The sequence below is a fragment of the Strongylocentrotus purpuratus genome, unplaced genomic scaffold (assembly GCF_000002235.5).
Source record: "Strongylocentrotus purpuratus isolate Spur 01 unplaced genomic scaffold, Spur_5.0 spur5_scaffold_15, whole genome shotgun sequence".
In the NCBI taxonomy this organism is placed as follows: Eukaryota; Metazoa; Echinodermata; class Echinoidea; order Camarodonta; family Strongylocentrotidae; genus Strongylocentrotus; species Strongylocentrotus purpuratus.
Genome location: NW_022145600.1, coordinates 29,210,509 through 29,235,332, shown reverse-complemented (window position 1 = coordinate 29,235,332; position 24,824 = coordinate 29,210,509). Strand labels below are relative to the sequence as shown.

Here is a 24,824-nt window from a genome sequence, read left to right as displayed (position 1 = left end):
GAAAATAGTACTTCCATCCATTAAGAAGGCTCATATGATATCTTATTAAGATTCTTTTTCTTTTTCATTCTTCAACAGCTTGGTCAAGTGATGATTAACATTGCAAGCAACCTGATGGAGGTCAACTCTACTCTCCTAGCTCAGAGCCAGATACAGGATAGGTCCTGCTCAAAGTAAGTTCACCATTTCTTTTCATGATTTTTGAAAGTTTATTGACAAGAGGCATATGCATGTGGTCTGTAAGGAGAATGTCACTTGGACTGTAAAAAGACCATTTCTAGATTGTAATGTGGCATGTGGACCGAAGCCTGCCCTTGGTTATACATGAATGTACAAAAAATGAAGAATAGAAGGAGAAAACCCTATGCCCTTGGATAAGACATTACATTGCGTGTTACGTGAATCCCTTTGATGATTTAAGAGTTCTTATTTACCACATCCAAAAAAGAAATTTACCTGCAACAATTTCAATGTCTTTAGACTTCTTCCTCAGACGCAAATTGGCAGACTGAATTTAGCCGCTAATTTTTCCGATCGCCAGTGGTCGTCTTTCATAATGAATCCCTTTAAACTTTGCTGTTTCATCTATGCCAGGGTGATTGATGCCTTGGAGTACTTTGCCAGCAACATCCTGCAGCACGGGCAGGGCATAGAGATCGAGCACTACGCCCCCAACATCGCGGTACGGGCCATCAAGCTGCCAACCACCAACACCTTCAGCGGGATGCTGTGTGCCGCCATCGTCCCGGGGCCGGGGCAGCTCGAAGACTTCTCCAGGCAGAACGTCAAGTGCCACATGAGTAATATCACCTCGGCTCAGCTAGACGTTACAAAAGGGGTGAGTGCGATGATTGTCTTTGTGCTTTGAGCAGATGAAATGGGAAACGGGGTAAAGGTCACACTGAGATTATTTTTTTGCACAAATAGTTTAATATATGAATGCACATTTCATTTGCATATGAAAGTATGAAACACAGAGTGTAAATTCAAAAATTATGTATATGTTTTCAAGTCTGTAGAACACAAAATGCAAATTTGTGTGTTTTGCTCGACCTATAAAATAACATCATGCATACAGTGTAGGTTATGATTTTGATAATTGTTATGGATATGTGAATTTGAAAGCACGTCTCTGATAGTTATTGAAAAATCATGGATGAATTGTAAGGGAATAAAAACGGTCTATTTAATCTACCGGTACTTGTCCATTTTGCATCTAGCCCATCGAAGCATCCATCCAGCTCCCTCCAACCATCTTCCAAGGTCTGACCCAAGGTCAAAGGTCAGCAGCGGGTCAGACGTCCTCCCGACCTGGGGTGGTTCTTCAGTTCTTTGTCTATAAGAATGGTAGACTGTTCCCTTCTCTGAAGACGACAGCACAGGGGCAGATGGCTATTTCAGAAAGAGCGGTGACATCTATGGTAGTGGCCAGTAAAATTGGTACGTTGGAGACAGGAAAATGTCGTTAAAGCTAGTCTTGAGCTCTGGTATGGGAATCGTATGTCGAGAGAACATGGCTATAATTAATTTTGGTTTGTTTATCCTGCAGTATATTGATTGTTGAACCAGTAGAATAAAAACATTCTCACAAAAACTAGCTGGAAATCATCTTCAATAAAAATCACAACGCATATTTGCACAAAGTGACCTGTGTTGAGCCTGGTGTCGTGCCTACTTACCTTGATCTTTCCATGCTCATTACTCAGGAGTCAGTCGCTATACATTATCTACCAAAATCGTTTGGCACATTTATTTATAATCTTGAACATTCAGTGTAAGCTTTGTTGGATTCTGTGAGAGTTTATTTTCTATCAGTACTAGAACTCAAGCTTATCTTTACGCTTTGCTTCAGTTGTAGTGCTGCAAATTTTATGAGATCTTGATATCCATGCAATTACCAGTGTGTTTAGCCCATTGCCTATGCGAACCAGGTAGTCTCTGTATGAGGCCGCCAGTGTATGGGAATAAGAGAATTCGGTAGTCAGTTGGATACGTGTATTCTTATTTCATCATGCTTATTGTCAATTTCTCTGATTACTGTTCCATATTCATGCATTTTAAAGTGCCCCAAAATGATTACAGCACCAATTGCATAATGCATAGTCTTCATACATGTCTCTGTCTTTGTTTTTACCTGCAGAGAATTACAATGTGGTCAATCTGACAGACCCTGTCACGTTGACCTTCCGACCTACGAACCTAGGTCACAGTGAAGCACCGGTGTACTGGGACGTTACTTCCCCAGGTGAGTGGATAATAATAATAATAATAATAGAGTATATTTATATAGCACATAATAAATTGTGAATTTCTCAATGCGCTTTAAAGTTTTGTACAATCACAAATGGATAAATCAGCAGTGTCAATGAGGCTGCCTGCTTTGAATGTACCAGGTGTGATGCATTACATTGCATATCCCTTGAGCAGTGACATGTGTTCTCACTTTTTAAACAAAAATGAGTAAATGGATAAAGGCTCATTAGGCCTGTTTTCATCAGCTCGAGTTTGCCAAAAAACCTGCTATTTTCAGACTCGGGATATTATCCCGAAGCTTGAAATTGCGTCTTTACCAGACCGATGCGCTCATCACAAACTAGCTCGGACGGGCGCAAATTAGCCCGCTATTTCCCAAATAGTGGGATATTGTGGAAACAAGACAAAGATTTCTCAGGATATTTTCTTGTCCAAACATCCCGCTAATTGCAACTGCGGGCTGATATTTAAATATTTATTGGGATAGTTAAAATAGCGGGTTATTTGGCAAACACAAGCTGATGAGGACAGGCCTATTAAGATATCACATGTTAAACCACCGCAATCATCCCCCTCACTTTGAGCTCCAAAAACACAGTCGTCATGCTTGGGCATGAACCCACAACCTCTACATCAAGTGTTCAAACCTGCTCAACTATGTTGCCTCTATTACTAAACACTTCTTCTTCTCTTCTTCTTCTCCTCTATGCTGTATTTCTGCATCACCAGGAACCCCCTAATTAGCTAATTATGCATTTTGTTTGCCTGTACTCAATTGTCAGAGCTCACAAGGCATCAAGCATTGTTTATTGTCGAGCAATGGCTAATTCTGTTTCAAATAAGTATATATTTCTTCATATACATGTTGTATATCTTAATGTATACTGATTTTATTGTGTATTCAGAACTGAATAAATGAAATATCTGTTCATTTTGTTGCCATACAGGTTCACATGGGGAATGGAAGTCGGAAGGCTGTAAGATTGTAATGAAGACAGATAACATGACAACAGTACAGTGCAGTCATCTAACTAACTTTGCCATACTCAAGGTAATAACCCTGTAATAATAATCAGCTGAGAATTTATGAAAATGACTAGGTTAGGCTTGAAATAAAGAAAATCTTTGCTCCATCACTATTCAATATGGATTCCATTTTTAGAATCTTTTAATTTCAATTTTATAGCATATAGGTAATGTCAGGCATACATTACATTGAAATGATGTTCGTTTTTGGTATTTTCAAACTAGCAGTGTTTTTATTTTTTCACATGTCTCTTGTCATCACATTTGCTTCATTTATCCAAATATTTGTTCAAACTAATAGGAAAATTCATTCACATGTAGCCAGGCGCGTACGCAGGATTTTTTCAAGGGGGGGGGGGGGGGGGGGGGGGGGGAAGAGGACTTTTTTTTTTTTTTTTTGGTTTCAAAATTTGAAAATTTGACATTTTCGTTGGAGGGGGGGGGGGGGGGGGCAAGGTCACCTTTTTTAGGTCAGCCATGGGAATAATTTATTTTTTATTTTTTTATTTTTTTTATTATAAAAAAACAAAGGGGGGGGGGGTTTTACCCCCCAAACACCCCCCCCCCCCTGCGTACGCGCCTGCATGTAGCTAGAAGGGTGAAGGAAATTATGGTAATTTGAACTCATATTTCTTACCTATTTTTCCTTGTGCGCTTCTTAATAGAATTTCTAGATAGACGGCGCTATACAATTGCCTATAAATAGTATAATTATAGATGTCAACCCCCCATGAAATTGACTGATACTACTGTACTAATTCACACCTGCTAATGTATGAAGAGTACAGTATATATTTACAATGACAATTAAAAAAAAGATTCTATTAAACATTTAAACAAACTTGAAATGCCATGGATATTTCAATACAACTGATATGAAATGTGACATCGATTTTGATTTTCATAGGACTTCAGTGAACCACAAGGGCAGTACATCAGTGGTTTCTGGCCGGCCGCTGCTCTTCATCCAGCTATCTACATCGGTAGCTTCATCCTCCTCATCCTTCTCTTCATCACTCTCCTCACCTATGTCTGCTTCCACAGGTCAGTCAAGAAGACTTGTCTTTGATTATTTATTATTATGATAATTAAAAAAATAAAGATGTGAATGAATGAATTTCAATTTCAATTTCAATTTATTGTCCAATATTGGAAACTTGTTTTGCTCACATTTTACAAACGTACAAAGAATCAAGTTTACATATGTATATATATCATATGCTTTGACATAGAAATCCTTCAGAATATTGCTATACAGAAGTTTCCTTTACGTTATTATAAACAAAATAAGTGAATGAACGAATAAATGTACAAATGCATGAATGAATGAATGCATGCTTCAAATCTATTGTTAAGTCAACTTAGTGTGTTATGTGTAGGAATTCCTGCCTGAGAATTGAAACTGGACACTACTAAAATAATATTTAGGTAAGGCAGTCGCCAGCGAAAGTCTTTACTTGAAATTTTGAATCATTGATATTGGGAAAAATATCTGTAAATACTTGTGATATACACACATGTAGCTTTAAACAATGTTTATCACCTCATGTCAGCAAACTGTAGGGAAAATAGTAGGATTGTTTGTGATGGTGATGGGAGGTATCAAGGTATATATTTTGTATTCAGATATGACTAGGATGTTAAAAAGGTGGCATAAAGTTCATTTGTGTGGTTCCAATATCAGTGGGAAGATTGATAATGGATTCCCCTCCCTGGAACACCTATTACATAGACTCCAATTTATATCTGTGTCCGTGGTCCCTGAAAGCCAGGCTCTTATTGGCGGAAACATGCAAATGGAGGTGGAGCCTGTCAATGGTAGCAAATCAGATCACAGTAGAGTACTGACACGAAGCATACAATACTTCATTTTTTAAAACCTACACTATCCTTACCCCTTCAGCAACATCCGGATGAAGCGCAAGTGTCGCCACTCCCTCATCAACATCTGCCTGGCCATCATGTTCCTGGTCGTCTTCTACACCGGCGGCATCAAGTGGACGGAGCCAATCCTCCTCTGTCAGATCGTGGGCATCGGCCTCCACTACTTCAGCATCTGTACCCTCATGTGGATGGTGATACAGGCCAACAACCTCCGCAAGGCCCTCATCAGGCGCAACCGACCCCCTCTTCCACCGGGAGAAAGCCCCCCTCCTCCCAGGCCCATCCTCAGATTCTACTTTGTGGGTTGGGGTGAGTTGTCAAGTCTTCTTTTTTTTAAATCCTCAGCGAAGCTTATTTTAAAGTAGTCACCCGAAGAATCAAAAGTGTTTTGAATTGATGCAAAATTCACATCATGGTGAAGGGGAAGCCTTACTGATCAAATATAGCAACTTCCCTCTTCAAAATATGTTTGGGGCCCACAGTTATTATCTCTCAAAAATGTTCATGTGGAGATCCAGATTTTCTGCCTTCAGCAGTCCTCTGTAAAGCGTCAAGATTTGTGACGTCACATGCGAGACACAGCTAGCCACAAGATTGAAGTTTACGCCTTTCCATGATATCTATATGATTTTTTTGCAAATTATCTATGTTTTTCAAGAGAAAATCTCTCCATCCATTTATAATTTGTCCATAATTATCAGTTGTTGTGAATTTTCTTCGGGTGACTACTTTAAGGTCTCATTAATACTTAACTGGTTGAATAGCACACACTCTGGCATTCTCACATTTTGTAATTCATGGTGTAGAGAGGTTGTGCAACAAATTTGGAATGGAAGTTGAATATTCTGTGTCTGCTACATGTACATATATGTGTAACCATGACGACAGGTAGGCTCAGTACTCAATGTCATGAGACCTGATAATACATAGTATTCTATTCCATGACATTTGAAATTCATTTCAATTTCTTTGTATATCAATCACTACGCTCCCTTGCCAGTCAAACTTCAAATTCTGATACCAAGCCTGATCTTCAATCTTTAATAGAAAATCACATTCAGTCACAAAAAAAAACCTTTTCAAAGATGAGAGGTATTGTCAAACCTCTCTATGAAGGCCACCAAAGGGAAACACCAACGGTCGTCACTGTAGACAGGTGGCCTTTATGGACAGGTTCTTCGACACATGTTTTCTTCTAGAAGGAGGCAATACCGGAGTGTACCGGAGTGTTGGCTCAGTCAGTAGAGCGTCCGCCTCACAACCGGGAGGTCGTGGGTTCGAACCCCGGCCGCGTCATACCAAAAGATGTTAAAAGATGGGAGTTGTTGCTACCTTGTTTGGCGTTCAACAATAAGGGGATAGAGCAACGTCGATCTGGCGCTGCTCAGTGGCTGCCGGGCTCACGATCAATTGGGCAAAAAGAATTTCCGTTTCGGTTTAATAAAATTTGGAGTGGACTATTAGATTATTATTAATACAGGTGACCGCTATAGACATGTGGTCTTTATATAGAGGTGGCCACCAAGACAGGTTTGCCTGTACATGTATTTTTTAATAGCTGGTTTAAAACTAAAATTTGATTTTGCTTCATGTTTGACAGGTATTCCTATGATTGTAGTGGGCATTACAGCAGCAGCATCTCCGGACATTGGCAACTATGGAGGCTCAGAATTGTAAGTAAACGATAAATGCCTCAACCTAGGGGATATTCTGTAGAAGAACTTTGATAGTGACGGTGTATATCAATAGCCACTGGAACAGAGACTTGAATTCAAGATGCTAGGCAGAGAAAAGCATGAATATAATCATACTCCCAGGGAATTAAAAGCGTAGGATAAAATTATTTAGGTGTAAGAATAATGAAAAATACATGGAGACTAAATTTATCTTTTGTTGAGCAAAAACGGTATTTAATGTCATTGTATATGATTTGATATTTAAAATGAGGGTAGGACACTCGTAAAGCTAATAGTAGTCTCACTTTACCCTTGGACTGGTCGACATCAGAAATTTGAATCTTTATTTTTTGATAGTTGGTGGATTTTGGTTGCCTTAGACTAACTGGACACTGAGTTAATTGTTCTCTGCGATTGTACTGACATCTTTCTTCCTTTTCATTATTCAGTTGCTGGATTGTGGACTTCACAGTTAGCCTGGCTGCCTTCTTTGGCATAGCAGCAGCCATGGTAGTCCTGACGTGTGCCATGTTTATCTGGGCTTCCATGCACGTCAACAGGGCGCCCTCTATGGCCCAGCTGCAGGCCTACGAGCTACGAGACCAGAACCCCGATCATAAGGACGTACCGAACCACCGGGGAGAGAATGGGATTGAGAGACAGACTGGAACAGACAACGAATCCGTCGTTACGCATCGTACCGGAATCTCGGGAATGTCCAGCGTGATGGACTCGGAGTATACGTTCGCCAAGCAGATTACGGCTGCTGTGCTGATGCTGTTGGGATTCGTTGGGACATGGACGTTCGGTGCTTTAGCGGTCACCCAAGAAGACTTTCTCGTCATCGTGTTTTGCTACCTGTATGCAGGTACTGCAGTAGGACTTGGCCTATTCATCTTTGTGTACAACTGCGGAATGCGCATCGACGTCAAATACAACTGGAAGAAGACATGCGGTTGCACCCAAAAGGATCGGTATACGGTTGCAGTGACGTCCAACCAAACCAACCCGAGTGTCAATAACGGCCATGTGGTACAGAGGAGACAATCGGCAAGCAGTGTTGATTCTAATAATACAAACAAGTCTAATAATACCAATCACTCGTATCCTTCGGTGGTATCAGGATCGCGAAAGACCTCAAAGTGTAATTACGTGCCGTCCCATACAAACACAGGCACCGATGCCTCGATTGACAGTAGCACGCAGGACAATGCAGGGCGCGTACATAACTATGACAAAAATCATCGTAGTAACGGTTATGCCCAGCGCTACCACAAGCAAGCGCGCAGCCGTAGTAAGAATCACAAACATTCTCGGTACTCGCAGGTCTCGCGGGACGGCCAAGAGGTGATGGCCGTTCCACCTCCGATGGTGCCCATGATACCCAATGGGGCGGGGCGGACGGGCAGCTCCTCCAGTTTCCCCATCGCCCACATGCATCATGTTGACCCCAACCATCAAAGCCCTGCAAGTAGCAACTCGTACCTACCTCAGCATGTGCTCTACATGGGAAGCCAGCCGCGCATGGTGCCCCTCCCTCAAGAACTCCACAGTAGCCATTCAGGCCATTTAGGGTTGTACCCCCAGCCTGAGGCTCTGTGCACCACGCAATCCTGGGACGCGCTCCGGGAGAACTCTCTCCCTCGTAGCACCGCATCCAGCGAGCGTTTCGTAAGAAACAGAGACAGAACAGGGTTTGTGCAGCAGCCGGTCCAGCAACATTTCATAGACTGTCCACACGAGGGCAGCATGCCGCGGGCCATGTCGGGCAAGAAGCAGTCGCGAGAAGAACTGCGTAAAGGCTCCGCCTCAAAGAACTCCTCTCGGGATCATCTTCCGCGACACGAGGACATCGCAGAGTATCCCACGGCGGAGATGAATCCTCTTTTACAAAGAACTCAGCGACCGAGTGTTTGCAAACCCCCAACATATGAAGAGGTGGCTGTGCTCCCTGAAAGCCAGGCTCTGATTGGTGGAAACATGCAAAGGGAGGTGGAGCCTGTCAATGGTAGCGAATCAGATCACAGTAGAGTACTGACATCAAAAGAATACCAGATGTCACAGAATGGTCTTAGTGGAGACAAGAGAGAAACAAGTGTTTAAATCTAGTGTTTCAAATCATGTTGTATTCATTGTATTCTGTACATGTATGTCTGAAAATGTTTGCTAGAGTGCATGCCTAACTTGAGTCTAAAGTATTCATGTTTTATTTAATAGTACTGACTTGCAATGTATGTATTCACCTTATACTTTGGCTGAATTGATGTTAGCAGGTCATAAGAACCTGTGACTTTTTTTAGTTTCTAAGCTCAACACTATGACCCCATCACACGGTCAGACTGATAGATCAAATAATTACGTTACACCAATCAGTTTGAAATCAGTTTGGAAATCATGTAGAGTCACTTTGGGAGTACGATTGAGATATAAGTCTAATAATGATCAGGTGCCCGTTTCATAAAACTCGTTATCTATAACAACCGCTAAATTTCTATGACAAATTTGCTCTTAGCCAATCAGATGCCATGATTTCAGTAGCTTATAACAGTAGCTTGTAACTTGTTAATGGTATCAAGTTTTATGAAACAGGACCCAGTACCAAGACTTTGGTATCGTTTCACAAAACTATCATAAGTACAAGTTGGCGACCAACCCATTGAAGCCTGTGATTATTCTAATACACATGTTTCAATGGGACATCGGTGAAATTGGATTATGACTGTTTCGTGAACTGCTGCCTTGGTCTCTTCTAACGAGCATTTGTTTGTATCTATCTTGATGCTGATGGCATACCGGAATTTTTTTTTTCTCTTTATATGTATTTCTAAAGTATGATCATGTAAAATGTAATTTGCAAGGCCACAATTGAGCATGCATTTATAATTGTTTCTTGTGAAGAACGTCCTTCTTATATATTTTTTTTAATGCTAATTCTGTTTGTCCTTCTTATTCACACAGCAGGCTTTATATATGACATGTTATATTGGAGCCGAAGTTTAAAACTAAAAAAAAATACATCATTTTTTTCTCCATGAGCTAATTTTCAGTCAGAACCGCTAAAGATGTGGCATGACAAACACTACCTTGTGTATTCATAAACCTATTGAATGTTTTCAACACGTATTCACAGTTTTCAGTGTTTTTAGAGTTGTGAAATAGAGTGGAGAGTCTAAACTGCACATTTTTAAATCTTTTTTTTTCTTCTTCTCAATTTGCAGTGCAATGCTTTAAAAGAAAAAAACTTTTTGGTAAAAAACGGACCATTTTGTCTTATTCATGAAAGTCCAAACCAATCTAGTACTAAATCATGTATGAATATGTAAGTGTAACTTCAAGATCAGTTTCTTGATATGTATACTGTATGCCTGAATGTATTTATGAAGAAAAAGTGTATATAGTACATTACTAAAGCGGCGCTCAGCGACTGGAGAACCAAATAGTCTTCGGGGGCCAAATTGTCTCAATAATGTGTTTGCTTGAAATTATATTTAAAGAAAAAAAAGGTACTTGATTTATCTTATGTATACCTTGAAGGGGATATGATTTTTAGAATGTACGATGCAAGTAGCTGCTGATCATGTAGTAGATTTACTGAAGGTACTACACCCTATGCTCTGGTGTCAAATGCTAGGCGGCAAACATGAACTAACCGATTCCCAACTTCGACCCTGGACCAAACACTTTACCTAGCCCTAACCCTAACCCTAAACCTAACCCTAAACCTAACCCGAAACCCACTTTCAACCTTTATCCTAACCCTATACTTATGAGGTAATAAAGCTTGTAGCTATTGTCACCGGAGCATATGTTGGATTACCACCTTATATATACTTAATAGCCCCTAAGATCATGACTTGTGAAAAAAGGAAATTTTTCTTAAATCACTGATAAATGAAAATTATTGCTCACTGTTTGTTATGCTTAACTAATCTTTAAGTCATAGAGAAAAAGTCAAAGAATATTGCTAACTTTTCCAAGGACAAATTGGTCCAATTTTTTTTCTTGCCCCATCTTTATGTATTGGGGGCCCCATTCATCAAGCCTTGGCTTTTAGGGGCACCCTGACCATTTACCTGTATCAATAATGTTCATACACGCATAATTTGTATACTGTTTTGATTATAAATGGTTTAATAAAACGAATTGAAAAAAATTGAATCTTATAAAATAGTTGCAATTGATTCAAGTAGTGATACCAATCACTATTAAAAGATACTTCAGTTTGTAAGTTTGCGACCAATAAGGATCAATTGCGATAGTTTATAAGACAGGGGGAATTGTGCTTTAAGATATAGATCATCATTTTAGCATAGATGTGTTAGCACCAAACAGCTTTTAGTTTCAGGACTGAAATACCATGGGGTATGAATGATGTCTCCTAGATTGATTCATTGTAGCTGAAACGGTAGAAAGTATTCAATTTTATATTCTAAAGATGTTCACAAGTTTCATATACCTTTGTAGTTGTAGAAGTTGTGAACAATTTTGCCATATGTGAACACCTTGGACATCCAGTTCTCATATGTAAGCGTCAATGTTTGAAACAAAGTAGGGCCGTATTCTGAAAACGATGTTATCTTTTATTTTTAAGGAAAACGATATTGTTTGTCATAACAAACTTGAATTGCGCGGAACTAACACTTAAAATTGGTGCTTGCTCAGATGTCTCTTAACTTTATGTGAACGCAACCAGCTTTGCATCAACTTGAATCATTGACACGTCCTAATCCTGATTTGTTGTGACAATTAACATCGTTTTACTAACATAAAAGACACCATCATTGTCAGAATACCACCCCAGAACCGTAGCAACCAAACGAAAAAATTCCCACCATTGCAGTATTCCAGCATTGTCGTTATCATGGCAGCCCGATGTGTTTTTGTGTATTCTGTTGTGTCCACGCACAAATCAAGATTTTTCTATTTGAAATGCATTTTGAGTACTACTTGGTACTGCAGAATGACACCATGTACAGTGCATACGCGTCAAATGTACATATTGAAATTGTAGACTAGTTGAAGGTAGGTGTTGTCGGTCATGGATGTGGTTCATTTTATGGGGAGATGTGCCAGCATGCTGTGAGTAAAACTCACTGTTTTGTTGAAAGAGCATTACTCCAAATTTCTTGGGACATTGAATGATAATATTACTGTTTGTTATTGATGCACAGGGTGAAGAGAAGGAGGGACACAGACAGAAAGGGAGAGAAAGAAAGAGATAAAAGAAGAGATGATGAAATAGAGGAAGATAGAGAGAGAGGGGAAGGGAGGGAGGGGAGAGGGGGAAGGAGAGAGAGAGGGAGATATAGAGAGAGAGGGGGAGGGAGAGAGAGAGAGAGAGAGAAAGATAGAGGGGGGGGGGGGGGGGAGAAAAGTACATGTGGATTTACAGACAGAAAGAAGGAGAGGACTAGCTAAAAATGTTATTTAGCAAATCAAAATATCATACGTGCTAGTGTTCTGTTATTTTAGAGTTGAAATCATGAATTTAAAAAAAATCCTACCGGTATTTTCTTTTTTTCATATCGGTTTACACTATCAAGTCATGAAATCAGGAGTATAATAACTGGTTGGGATCATGTTTTTAATGTATTTTTTAAAATAATTTTTTTAATAATTATTATAGATCCATTTTTTTCTATAGGAATGTACTATAGCAGGACGTTTTTTTTATCAGATTCTACTTGCCATGATGTAGATCAAATTTCAAAGCTGGTTTTGTCTTTCATTTTGTTTTAACAGGAATTAAAGTGACTGTTATTAGGTATTCAACCTGCCCAGTTTATTGTATTTTCAAACTTCAACGTGTACCGGTAGTTACTTTTCCACAGAGGAATGTTCTGAGAATCTTGTTACATGAGAATGCAATTGCATTTGGAACTTAATTGTCATTAGATTTGTTTTCTGATCTTTGTGACTTTGAAGATTAGATTTCTGATATTGGGTAATCATTTTAATGGCGGTATTACACTCTAAAGTAATACAATTTATTTCATTTTTTTGTACCTGTTTAGCTATCATATGGATTCCCATAGAACGCTCTGTTGGAGTCTACTAGAAAAGTCCAAGAAAATTCTTGAAAATTATCAGCACATTACTGTCCTGTCTTACAAAGAGTTGCGATTGATCCAAATCAATCGCAAGTTTGCAAACTCCAATCTCTTATGTACATAGTTGCAATTAATATCAACTCTTTGTAAAACAGGGCCCAGGAGTGTGTATTCTATTCCCCCTGTTCAAAGATTTTGACAGTTAGAGAGATATGAGTGGGAACAGTTTTGTTTTATCCCGTTTCGCCTGAACCCTTGTGTTTGTTTGAGAAGTTTGGAATTTTCCTCTTTCCTATCTATCTACAACTCATGTAGTTTACAATGCAAACCTTGTACGTTCTAGTTCGGTTTGTAATTTGTCGTATTGTAGCTCTGTAAACATTTCCTATTTTCTATTTCGAAGAAACTTTCATAAATGCAATATTGCATTTTATTGCACACAATGTTGATTTCATAATTATAATTTCTTTCCAAACGATGATTATTTAAACCATCACATTTATTTTGTATTATTAATTTCAAATTGTTACAATTGTGATCAGTGGAATCAATGGTATACATTTTTATTGTAAATGACACCTTATTTAGTTACACAGTAACCAAAAAATCATGTTATATAATTATGTAGCAGATATTTTATAGAAACTATTGAATCAAATGCAAAGTTTCGGGTTTAAGGTTATTCTTTCAATGTGTTGAAAGTTATTAGCAGTTTTGCCACCCCCATAGTACTTTACAACATGCACTCAGAAAACAGAGACATTGATACTCAATGATATTTTCTGTCAATATTACAATTTATTTTTTCTTCAAACTTTCCATTAACGTTTTTGCAAGCAGTACAACTTTCAAGTACTTTCTTTCTTACTCAATGTTGACTAGTACTTTCATAAGATACATGAGTTGAGAAGCCCATCACATGCAGAAGTTATACATCATGTCTTTTTTTAGATGTATCATGTTCCTAAATTTGGGCAGTTTTGTAATACTACTTCAACATAATCACTGTCTGAAGCTGTGTTTGTATTTGTATATTTTTACAACCTGGCTACATGTTGTTAATTCTCCATGTAGTTGTATTCTCTTGCATTGTATTCTTTACTAAATTCCTAGATGTTGAGCTAAGGCTCGTCTGTATTTGGTAACAGCAAAAAAGTATTGTATTCTTTTGTATTTTAAATTATCTTTGTTATATTTATGCATTCTGTTTATATGTAAAAAGAGTGTACATATTACTATGTTGTACATTAAACATGAAGAAACAGAACCAAGCAATTATGAAGTCCATGGGTTATGTTTTATTTTGTCAACGACTGGGATGTTTCGTAGAGAGTTATAGCGTACCAACCATTTAGAGCCATTGTGTGATGAGAGAGTATTTTTGTTGGTGTGAGTGTCGAGTTATGACAATCTTCCCTCAAACTGTCTCGTTTTTAAGAGTAGTACAGGGACCCATTTCCCAAAGCTTTTTATCAATGACAAATGACAAAAATTAGTGACAAATCTGTTGATAACCAATCAGAAGCAAGGATTTCACTAGCTTATAACAAAAACTGTCATTTATCACCGATGACAAGTTTTGTGAAATGGGGGCTCAGGTTTACCCCAGTCTCACCGACGAGACCGATACCACACTGAACAAAAACGTCACTTCCAGTGACCAGAATGACCAAGATTTTGTGTCAGTTTGACAGAGTGACTTAAGTGCGACATGCTACACATCACGTATGTATATCTTGTATGTGATTGGAAAGACCTGTAGTCATATCAGAGAAATCACACATGTTACACATGTACATCTGCTGGAAGCCTTAAGGGAGTTTCGTGTTGACTCATACAACACAACGCCCTTCTACCTCCAGCAGACTGTATGTTTAATAGTCCAGATTCTGAAAGCTTTTTCAGTCACCTTTTTTCCCCTCCCTAAAGCATGGGTGGTCCATTAAACCAGCAATTAGTCAATGAGGATCCTCCAGATCTTGAACAACAACAACAAAATTAATCAAAAGTGACCACTAAAAATCACAAAAAGTACACAAAATACTCAATTTGTCAATGAATATAGCTGAATATTTATTGGAGGTTCATTGGTCTATACCGGAAGACAGGGTCGACATGACATACCAGTATCTTTTGACAATCAAAATTTATTCACAATCATTCTTAATTGTCAAACATCAATTTTATTAAATTCACCATGATTCGTTCACAACTAACATGTTTACTTAACATTGAAACATCAGACGAAAGTTGATACAGATTTATTTATTCATAGTATTACCCTGAAATATACATACATACAGTACATTTAGATGTCTACCCTTCAGCTTTTATATTAAATTTATACCAATCAAAAACATCTACTGGTATTAATAAATGAATACAACATTACAATTCACTTTGTTTGAATACAAGAAGAAATTCACAAATGAACTTGTATTGCTGCATTAAAATCCATTTAAATATACCCATGATGCACAAGGCGAGGCTGATGAAGAGCGCCATTCATATTTAAGGAGCAGCACACAAAGGAAATATAAGAAAACAAGAGTTGAAATTAACCAGGCATGGTCGATTTTGCCTGCTTTTCTTTGAATCTTCAGCACCGATTTGAGCAAAGGTCACAAGATAACCTAGGTACATCTCACTAATCTGTGTTCTTTAAAATATTCCTCCATTTGATACATGATACCTCTCCTACTATTAAATATGATATCAAATACAGATTTTAAAAAATAATATCAAGGATATAGGCAGCACGAATATAATGATGGATTTTACAAGAAAACCACCCAAGCAAAGATAAATAGAAGAAAACTAACTGCTGGATATAAAAAAGAGCAGAAATTCAAAATGCCATACGCATGATTTTGTATTCAAAGTTTTCTCATGTTTGTAGAGAGGCATCATTATGAATTGATAAAACTTAATAATTAATAAGCATTCCAAATTCAAATTAAAAAAATACAGATTTCTTAAGCCAAAGCAAAATTAATTCCACATTTTGTTATCAAAATTGTATTCACGTTTTCATAAAGCAAATGAATAAAGTGCACAGGAAATTGCTGGAAATATTGTTTTCTTTTCGGAGTCATTAATCATGTGTATTAATTCAATTGTTGTACAAAAGAAAACAAACGTCGCATATATTTTCAAACGTCCATAATTCTCAGATTATCTTGATATATATTTAGCACAAAAGTAGATGAAAGAACATTTTCGTAGAGGAATGCGACAAACGGTTCATAAAACCAACCATGTAAAACAAGACAGAACAGTAAATGGAGAAATGACCAATGATTTGGAATGTTAAAGAGCAACTTAATAATAAAATAATAACAAAATACTGATGGGGCAAGTTGTGCATGCGATTTATTCACGTTTAAACCAGTTCGTAAAATTGTTAACCGTCCATAAAATAAATCCATAGCGATTTCACTTTGCAGCCTTGTAAGAATTGTAATAGACTCTATGAGCCACGAATACAAGAATAGATATAATAAGCATGGTTATACAGCGACTGAATAATTGAGGTAACAAATGATACATAAGGACAAGATAAGTTGGGGGACGGGAAGAAAGGGAAAGTGTTCTATTCCTGCAAATCTTAATCAAAATCTGTTGAAATTCATCTTGATATATGAACCCATCAACATTTTAGAGAAAAAATTATGATAAAGTCAAATCCAAAATCCAACACCTTAACCATCTATTTCATTCGGTGACCACTACACAACATAAAAGCAGATAAAATTCCTAAACCCCCCAAATAAAGAGGAAAGACATCGTCAAGATACCATGTTTTTGTTTTAAAAAATCTTTTCAGCATCCATGTTCAGTATTCCATGAATAACTTTTGGATTTGATTGTCTTAACAACGTTACTTTTGACAGAAATGCCACAAAGATTATATTACCTTCTACACACATCAAATGTTAACATACAAGGTTTAACAAATTACTGAAAACAACATGAGGGAACTGTTCAGGTGACTTTCAATGGTTTTGAGCACAAGTTATTATGAAAAGCCCTCTTGTGACATAAAATTCAACAACACAATACACAATATACATGTACATGTATTTCAAACAACTAATTACAGAGAGCAAAGATTTCGTTTTACTTTTTCATTTTCAATGTTGCAATGTGATCTCCTAATATAAATACGGAAAAAACTGGACAAGTCCCAGCGCTTCCCGTATGTTTCTGACCTCATGTAAGACTGTAGTTTATCTGATCATTGTATGAAGTTTCTAGCCATACTAGAGATTATATCAAACCAAATTTGAAGTGAAATAACACATTTGATGTTGATTTTTGTCCGTTACTATGGAATACTTTGGTAACAATGGGACATCAAATTGGGGAGGGGAGGTGGACTCATCCAACTACATAGTTGTAATACACATATTCATTACTCTCTGACATGCAAACAAACACACAAGGTTCACACTGATACATTTTCTTTGGGCTGATCCTGATCCTGAATACTGGTCAACGGTCAAGGCATCTCAAGCAGACACGGTCACAGGTGATACAATGGACAGTCGAGATTAGGGGGGGGGGGGTAGGTGATGGACATGTGATGGCTATCTAGGCCATGACAAGTTCTGTGTTTCCTTCTTTGGTAATAAGCTGGACCAGAGACCCACTGTCTGGACGTTCCTCTCCCTGAGACCACTTGAATAGCAACCTGGCATAAGAAGAATAGTACGACGTGCATAAAAGGGCTTCAGCTATGCCTTTATTATCACAATAACAATTGGCTTCCAATATGCAGGGTGGTCCACAAGGGTTTTATGATGTAACAGCAGGTTAAAATTAATTCCTAGCTAAATGTATAGATGAATATTAGTGATAAAATAAGTTTGGAAATCCTTTGAAATATTGCTCAGACTGCACCAGACAGCCCTAGACCACGGCCACAAGGGACCTTGTGCAAAACTCACATAACTTCCAAGTTACTATTTTAAAAGTTTGCCCTTTTTTGTGTGGATCACCTTGAAGATGGTTGATTAATCCAAAATGGTTATCTAAAAAATTTCAAATCACCAAATTAAAATTACACAGATTTTCAAGCAGCACAGACAACACAAAGTGCTAATACAAGACCACAAAAAAGGAATTCATTGTCTGTTGGTTGTGCAGAAAATTTCCCATCTATAGAAAACATAATATGCTGCAGTCAGCCTGAAAAATTCACTAAATGGAGTAAACGATATATTTGAACTCGTAGAGAAATTCAATTTCAGAGTCATCAACGCCTTTGGTAAGTTTACACATTCATAAAAAGAATGAGTTTCATCAGGTAAGCTTGCCATTTCAATCATGTGGTTAATTTTGTTGGCTCACTGTTTATCATGTTGACTTGTTTTTAGAAGAAGAGAAGCGGTACTTACTCAGATACGTATTCCAGGGTAGTCCAGGAGGAGAAGTCGGCATTGGCCATGAACTTTCTATTCATCGGTGTGTCTAGGGTAACCCTGGAATAAATAACAATCTAAAGAGGTCAACAATAAATCAATGTCAAAGCCCCTACAATATAATAAGCTAATCATCATTGATTAAATTCAGCATTTTCCCTCTTACAAGGCTTTACTGACTTTCACGCCATGATGACACTCCCTCCCTCCACTTCTTCTTGTCTCGAGCATCCTCCTCATTTAGACCAACCTTACTCCTTTCTTTCTTCACTGTAACTTTCCATGAAATCTTAGGTCTTCCTTTCCCTCTTATGCCATCCATTCCCAGATCCCACGCTATTTTCACAGATTCATCATCTTCCCTTATCAACATATGAACTATCGATCTCAATCCACTTCGCTTTACCACTTCCACCATTTTCTTCCAGACCCAACCTTTCCATGAGGTCCTTTGTGTTCTTTTTGGGGGGTTATAACATTATTGTTCCCATCACAAAATCTCTTTTTTTAAAAGAAATTTAGGAGGAAATAAATGGCTTCTCCAGTATGCCCACAGCTCCTTAAATATGTCAAAATCAATTCATCATTAAAAATGTGTAATCACATACAAGTTTTAATAAGGGAATACCGTAGTTGAGTCCCAAGACATACAGTGCAACTGATAAGACATTTTCACCACAAGGCATTTCCTAACGAAACATCAAAATGCCTTGTAAAGGCCTGCCATATGACCTGAAAACCTTTGAAGTCATCTGTACATTACAATATAATTGCTGCTTGTTGGATTAAATCAAATCAGACATTGAATGTGAATGTTGAATAAAATGGGGTTAAAGGTAAAGACCAGTATTGGAAACGCCCCAATTTCAAAAAATGAAATGGAAGCTCTCATTACCAATCATGTGAAAGAATATGTTTTGACTAATACATGATGATAAAAAATTTGCCGGGAAACCGCCTACTAATTCATATATTTGGTAAATTTGTTTCTCTTATGGTCTGTGAGAGATATAGGGTAGTCCCATATACATCTTTCTGTGTATAGTGCTTGTAACTTTACGAAGAATGGGCCAAATTTCTTATCATTTTGACGATTCCAGAACCTTGCAGATGCTAGATGCTAGATGCTAGATGATCAACCTTTTCTGATCGATTCCACAACGTTTCTTTCACAATGCAATCGCATGACCATAACTGGTCTTTACCTTTAAAATTTTTACTTGACATTCAATCTGACCATATTTCAAAACAAATTCAGACCAAATCAAGGGAATGTCAAGTACACTTAGCTCTTGATACAGACATTCTCATCTTAGAGTTAATCAATTACTGCCAATGCCATTAAAGTTTTCCCCAAGACTTAAAGCCCCAGTGTACTACTTGGAGCTACTTGCGCCCTCTATATAGCAAACAATACCTAAGCTGTAACCGTTGGTCCCCCATGGTCCCCTTTTTTTAAATGTTAATTGAGAGCTGAGTTGATGAGAAAGCCACCTGTCAGTGACCACACTGGGTGGTTTAATCCTTCCTGGCAAAACTAGTGCAAATAGGCTTTAAGATCACTTACGGTAAGATGGCAAGAGCTGTAGCGTTGGCTGGTAATCCACTGTCATCAGCACCGAGGCCTTTAGTCAGCTGGTGGACAGCAGCCTTGGCCATTCCGTACCCCATCATACCTACAATCAATAATTCAAGGAATAGTGATAATTACTCAATGATTTCTTGGTGTTCTTGGTGTTCTATCAGTATTGATAACCAAACCCCTCCCCACCCCCACCCCCCCCCCACCCTATAAATAAAAATGTTGCTTTTATAGTTGAACTGGATACATAATATAACATCATTGATTAATATTATGACCAAAAGTGTACACATGTATGATTTTTTTTTAAATGTTTATATTTGCATCAAACAAGGAAAAATAAGGATTTATCCATGAGAATATATCGGGTAGGAAGGGAGCAGTATGTATACTGTATCCATAGGAAATGTTCTATTGCCCCTACATGTAGATGAGCCATTAATGTGTACTTGGTAGGGGTGGGGGGGGGGCATTTTCTTGTTTCCCCGAGTGCATATACATTACAAGCTAGCGCCTATACCTAACTCTATATATTTGACAAAATAGAGCCAAGCAATTGGCACCAGAGAGAATATCAGATCATTCCTCATTAAATGCCCATATTGATTTTTAAAAAATAAAAAAAAATCAATATCTAAGGATTGTTTTGCAAGACATCTCACCTGCAGTTCCACCAAGGGCAGGTGATGCACCAGTCAGCTGGAGTAGGCCACCGTCCTTCAAGTGCCTGGCAGCAATTCCAGCCGAGATGACCGATGTCCAGCAACTCTGTTTAATCATCATGTCAGCATTCTTCACCAGGTCTAAAGGGCAATTAAAAAATTTACATTTTGATGAGACAGGTCACTTATCCCCTCCCCCTTCTCTCCTTCTTTCTCTATTAAGTGAAAGAAATGTTATCTAGTAACATGAATTGTTTTAAACATCATTACACTCAAATTATTCTTTTTAATCCACTAACGAGTCTAAGCAATTATTGAGTTTTTGTCTGCAATGACTTTTAAAAATGTTTCCAATGTTCTGTTCTTGGCATCTATTCTAAATCTTTAGGCTGTGAAATGTAAAAAAAGGTAATTAGCTTTTTGTCAAAGTTCCATATTTGTCGTGCCCAAAACTTTCTTTAAATTTAAAGATACTCAAAACTACACATATAATAATTGATCCTGTCACTTTTTTCAGTTGCGATAGGCATACCAGAAGTTGATTGTAAGAAGGAAATTAATCTTAGAAAAGAAAAGAAAAGAAAGCTGAATTGAAACTATCAAACAGTATTCTCCTAAGTCCTCACTGTGTTATCATCTCATGAAGATAGCATTGTGGGAAATTCTATAATTCTACGAGATTTCATTTTTTTATCAACTTCTCACTAAAATATGGGATATCTCACCATTTTAAAGTACTCAAGATAACCAAGTTTTATACAGAGTGTATTCTACTGTAAAATATCTGTCTATTTTCTTCAAAACCTGATATTACTGCCCTCTACATGTAGTACATTAATATTTTTGAACTGGAGAAAGAAGCATAATAAATAAGCCAAATAAAGTTTGTTTCTAATTCCAAATAGTTTTAAAAATCAATCGCTATGTCGTCATCTAAGGGAGATAGCAAATAGAGAATTTGTCTTCTTTACAAATATTTAAGAACTCTCTTATAAATGCAACTAGAGAATTTGTCTTCTTTACAAATATTGATGAAATCCACAAGAAGAACACTTATAATACCTGGTTTTCTGGATAATAAAATCACATTTCATACTTGCATAGCACATATTACATGATATAACAACCTTTTGTGCTTCAAAAGAGCTTTGAAAATTGCTTTCAAGATTGCTTCTGTGTTGACTAGATTGACCTAAAGTTAAACTAGAGCTCTAATGCACTTCACCACAAGCCTATATCACTGTTAAAGGTAAGCTGTAACTTTGGATGTGATGACACTATTCTCTCTTTTGAATAAGGTATGCACAAAAATACCATGTAAGATGGCTGTATCTTCCTCAAAATGTAAATATTTTGAGGGAAAGGGAAAGTTTCACAGTGAAATGACTTAGTGCATAATGAATTACAAACCTTTTGACTTGGCATTGCCTCCAGCCCATCCTCCGGCTACACAGAGGATTGCGTCCAGCTTTTCACCAGAGAGGGCCTCCTCTACCTTGGAGTAGACTTCTTCGGACTGCAGGGTCCAGGCATTGAGCTCACTGATGATAACATTTGCATCTGCTTGCTCGTTAGGGGACAAATCAGCTGATAAAACCCACTAGGAAAAGAGGAAAATTAATTTAAAATAGGTATATCAAATGAGAATGTAGATTATTTTCTATTTAAACAAGAGTCTTAACTCTACAGTTTCATAAAGCAAATATCAATTCTTTATCTTTCCTGAGCTGGTGCAATTTCGCATTGGGGCGCCTCAAATCATAAAATGTGATTCCTTTAAAGTTTAAAGGGAGTCCCTCGTCAGTTTCCATGTGCAGAAGGCCATAATTTGCTGACACCAGACTTGGTGGGAAAAACATTAATGGGAGTACAAATCTGCACACAGCAAACCTGTTGGCCAGTCAAGAATTACCCCCTTATCTCTCGGAGAGTCTAGCTTCGGATCCCGCTTCGGATCGGGTGAGGGAAAAGCAAAGCATTACATAAGGTCGAATGGTCATAAAACTCAAGGCTATCCCTGGTGATTGACAACACCCGTTATTGGGTAAACACCTGAACGGTGTTGAATTCCCCGTGAGAGCTAACTACTGAGTGTCTTTAAATAAAATTGAACATTGTCATCGGCATCGCCAAAAAAATAACCTATAATCTTGATTTTGGAGAAAATATGTATCAGGCTTAGCAGAGATGCATTAAAACACACCAGTTAAAACTAGTGGTCAAAATGTATTTCCTTGGATGGATAAATTAGGCACCCGGTTAAAGTACACACTAGAGTCTCTAGACTAGAGTCTAGAGAGTAGGCTATTGCCGGGAAAATCAAGAATCGTTTATTATAAGATCTGGATGCCAAAGAAATACAAATACAAGTTGGCCGTTATAATTGCAAGAGAAAACAAGAGGAACTTCATTTTTATTGTACTCTCCAAAACAAACAAAACGGTGAGGCCCCATTGCTCACTTGCACGCTTGTGATAAAACAGAACTATGAAGTTGTAAACCATCATGATCATCAATAAGACTCCTAATAAATTGTGATACTGGTGTCAGTATTGTGATAGGCCTAGTGCCTTAGTTAGTGGTGAATTAAAAGATCCGGGGGCCGTTTCTCGAAACCAACTCCATGACAGTCATATCTTTGTCGGCGACCTACGGAGATGTCATGAAGCGGATAAACCGTTTCACAAAGCCATGACAGACATGATATCGATATATCGCGATACTAGCAGCTCAAGAACATAGTCTTTGTCACGATCCATTTGATTTATCAAGAATAACCCAAAACAAGTTTTGGGGCTAAAATTGTTCAAAAAGAAATATATACATATAAATTCTCACAAAATAAATAATAAATAGTGTCATTATCATATTTACATCATCAAACGATTTGCATATTTCTGTAAAGATTCTTAGATTGAAGAAAAACCGGTGAGTGTTTTTTTTCGACAGTCGAATCAAAAGTTAGTTGAAGGATACCGTAATGTGATAGTTTATCAATACGTACTTTTTTGTTTATTGTGACGAGGAATTTTAGGCAAAATGTCTTTTCTCAGCCAGTTTTTATTCTAGAGTCTCATAAATACTCGTTATATAATTGATTTGATGTTGAAAATATAATTTGGAAGAAGTAATTAGAGAGGGAATAATAATGCACATAGGCCCCACAGGTATGACGGTATCCTAAGAAAAGACTATGGATCGACTATGGAAAACGGTGTGTAACATTCTTACCTCTCTTATTTATATGTTATAGTTTAATGATTTGTGATTTAATGTTTATATTCAGCTTTTTAAAGTTTCTGTATAATTTGTATTCTCACTTTTGTACATTTGCATTTCGCATCCCAGAGAATTACGTACCGAACTCGTCTATATTTTTCTCAAAATGATAGTGAAACTAATCGTCCATTTCGCGGCCCATGGAATGGCAACAAACTGACTTGTGATGGCGCTTTACAGCAATTAAAAAGATATGACAGGTACAGGTTCGGAGCAGTGACAACTCGCTTGTCGCGGAAGTTGTCGCTCATCTTGCAAAGACGGCTTCGTGAAACACTTAGCTGACAAGTTGCGTGACAGTGGCGAGATGTCGTTGATCTTGTAGTTATGACGGTTTCGAGAAACGGCCCCCTAGACTACAATTTGTTAGGCCCCCTATTTTAATTTCAGTTTCCTTTATTGATAACTGAATTTTCTTATTATTAAACTGAAGATATGGAGTAGATCTATGTATTCAGTACTGAATGAACGCCACAAACAACTATGAACAACAACAGTCTCTTCAGAGAGGACACCTTTAGGCTTAAAACCAAACAAAAACAAATACAACAACAGCAACAACAACAACAACGCTCACTTGCGCCGAGTCGATGCCGACACTGCACTGCCCCCACAAAAGTCACGACAGGTGGGACTGTACTAAACTGTGTACAGAGGAGCCTCATGTTACAGATCCAAATTTGTAATTTACTTTTCAAAAAATGTTTCCCAAAGATCAGAATCGTTGGAAAAATAGGTTCTTAACAATTTACCCAGTTCTTTGACTTGTAAAAGTTCACCAATTGGGAACCAAGGGCCCCTTTTCCACCATAAACGAAGACACGGGAGTTAGCTGCCATTTTGATGAAGTGAATGGTGAAGAGTATAGTAACATTTTCTACTTTTTGGCATGTTTCGATATTTTTAGATTTTGAAATAATTATAATTCTAAATTAATAATTTTTATAGATATTTTAAGTAAATTTTGAATGTTTTTATAAGGTAATTTA

The 24,824-nt window shown here is 37.6% G+C and overlaps 2 protein-coding genes across 2 annotated transcripts in view; one reads left to right on the top strand and one right to left on the bottom strand.

The window, feature by feature from the left end:
• LOC575827 (adhesion G protein-coupled receptor A3) overlaps positions 1 to 9,388 on the top strand; it is a 33,078-nt gene extending 23,690 nt beyond the window's left edge. Inside the window, exons 9-17 of the mRNA XM_030986131.1 lie at positions 79 to 173; positions 595 to 838; positions 1,221 to 1,440; positions 2,141 to 2,245; positions 3,201 to 3,304; positions 4,187 to 4,323; positions 5,183 to 5,472; positions 6,764 to 6,836; positions 7,289 to 9,388. Coding sequence (XP_030841991.1) covers positions 79 to 173; positions 595 to 838; positions 1,221 to 1,440; positions 2,141 to 2,245; positions 3,201 to 3,304; positions 4,187 to 4,323; positions 5,183 to 5,472; positions 6,764 to 6,836; positions 7,289 to 8,942 — 2,922 coding nt within the window. The 3' untranslated portion in view covers positions 8,943 to 9,388. The remainder of the gene's footprint in view (positions 1 to 78; positions 174 to 594; positions 839 to 1,220; positions 1,441 to 2,140; positions 2,246 to 3,200; positions 3,305 to 4,186; positions 4,324 to 5,182; positions 5,473 to 6,763; positions 6,837 to 7,288) is intronic.
• A 5,545-nt stretch (positions 9,389 to 14,933) lies between these two features.
• LOC115924216 (dihydropteridine reductase-like) lies at positions 14,934 to 24,692 on the bottom strand. The gene is made up of 6 exons (XM_030986130.1): positions 24,588 to 24,692; positions 21,967 to 22,156; positions 20,557 to 20,697; positions 19,880 to 19,988; positions 18,289 to 18,372; positions 14,934 to 17,582 (listed from the first exon to the last, which is right to left on the bottom strand). The coding sequence occupies exons 1-6, from the start codon at positions 24,672 to 24,674 to the stop codon at positions 17,483 to 17,485; spliced, it is 711 nt and encodes a 236-aa protein (XP_030841990.1). The 5' UTR covers positions 24,675 to 24,692; the 3' UTR covers positions 14,934 to 17,482.
• Positions 24,693 to 24,824: the final 132 nt, after the last annotated feature.

Coding starts and splice junctions, on each gene's coding strand:
- LOC115924216 (XM_030986130.1), bottom strand. CDS start 24,674: ATGGCAGCTAACTCCCGTGTCTTCGTTTATGGTGGAAAAGGGGCCCTT. Junction 20,698..21,966: donor AGGCAATGCCAAGTCAAAAG/GTTTGTAATTCA, acceptor ATTGCCCTTTAG/ACCTGGTGAAGAATGCTGAC. Junction 17,583..18,288: donor ACCCTGGAATACGTATCTGA/GTAAGTACCGCT, acceptor TTCTTATGCCAG/GTTGCTATTCAAGTGGTCTC.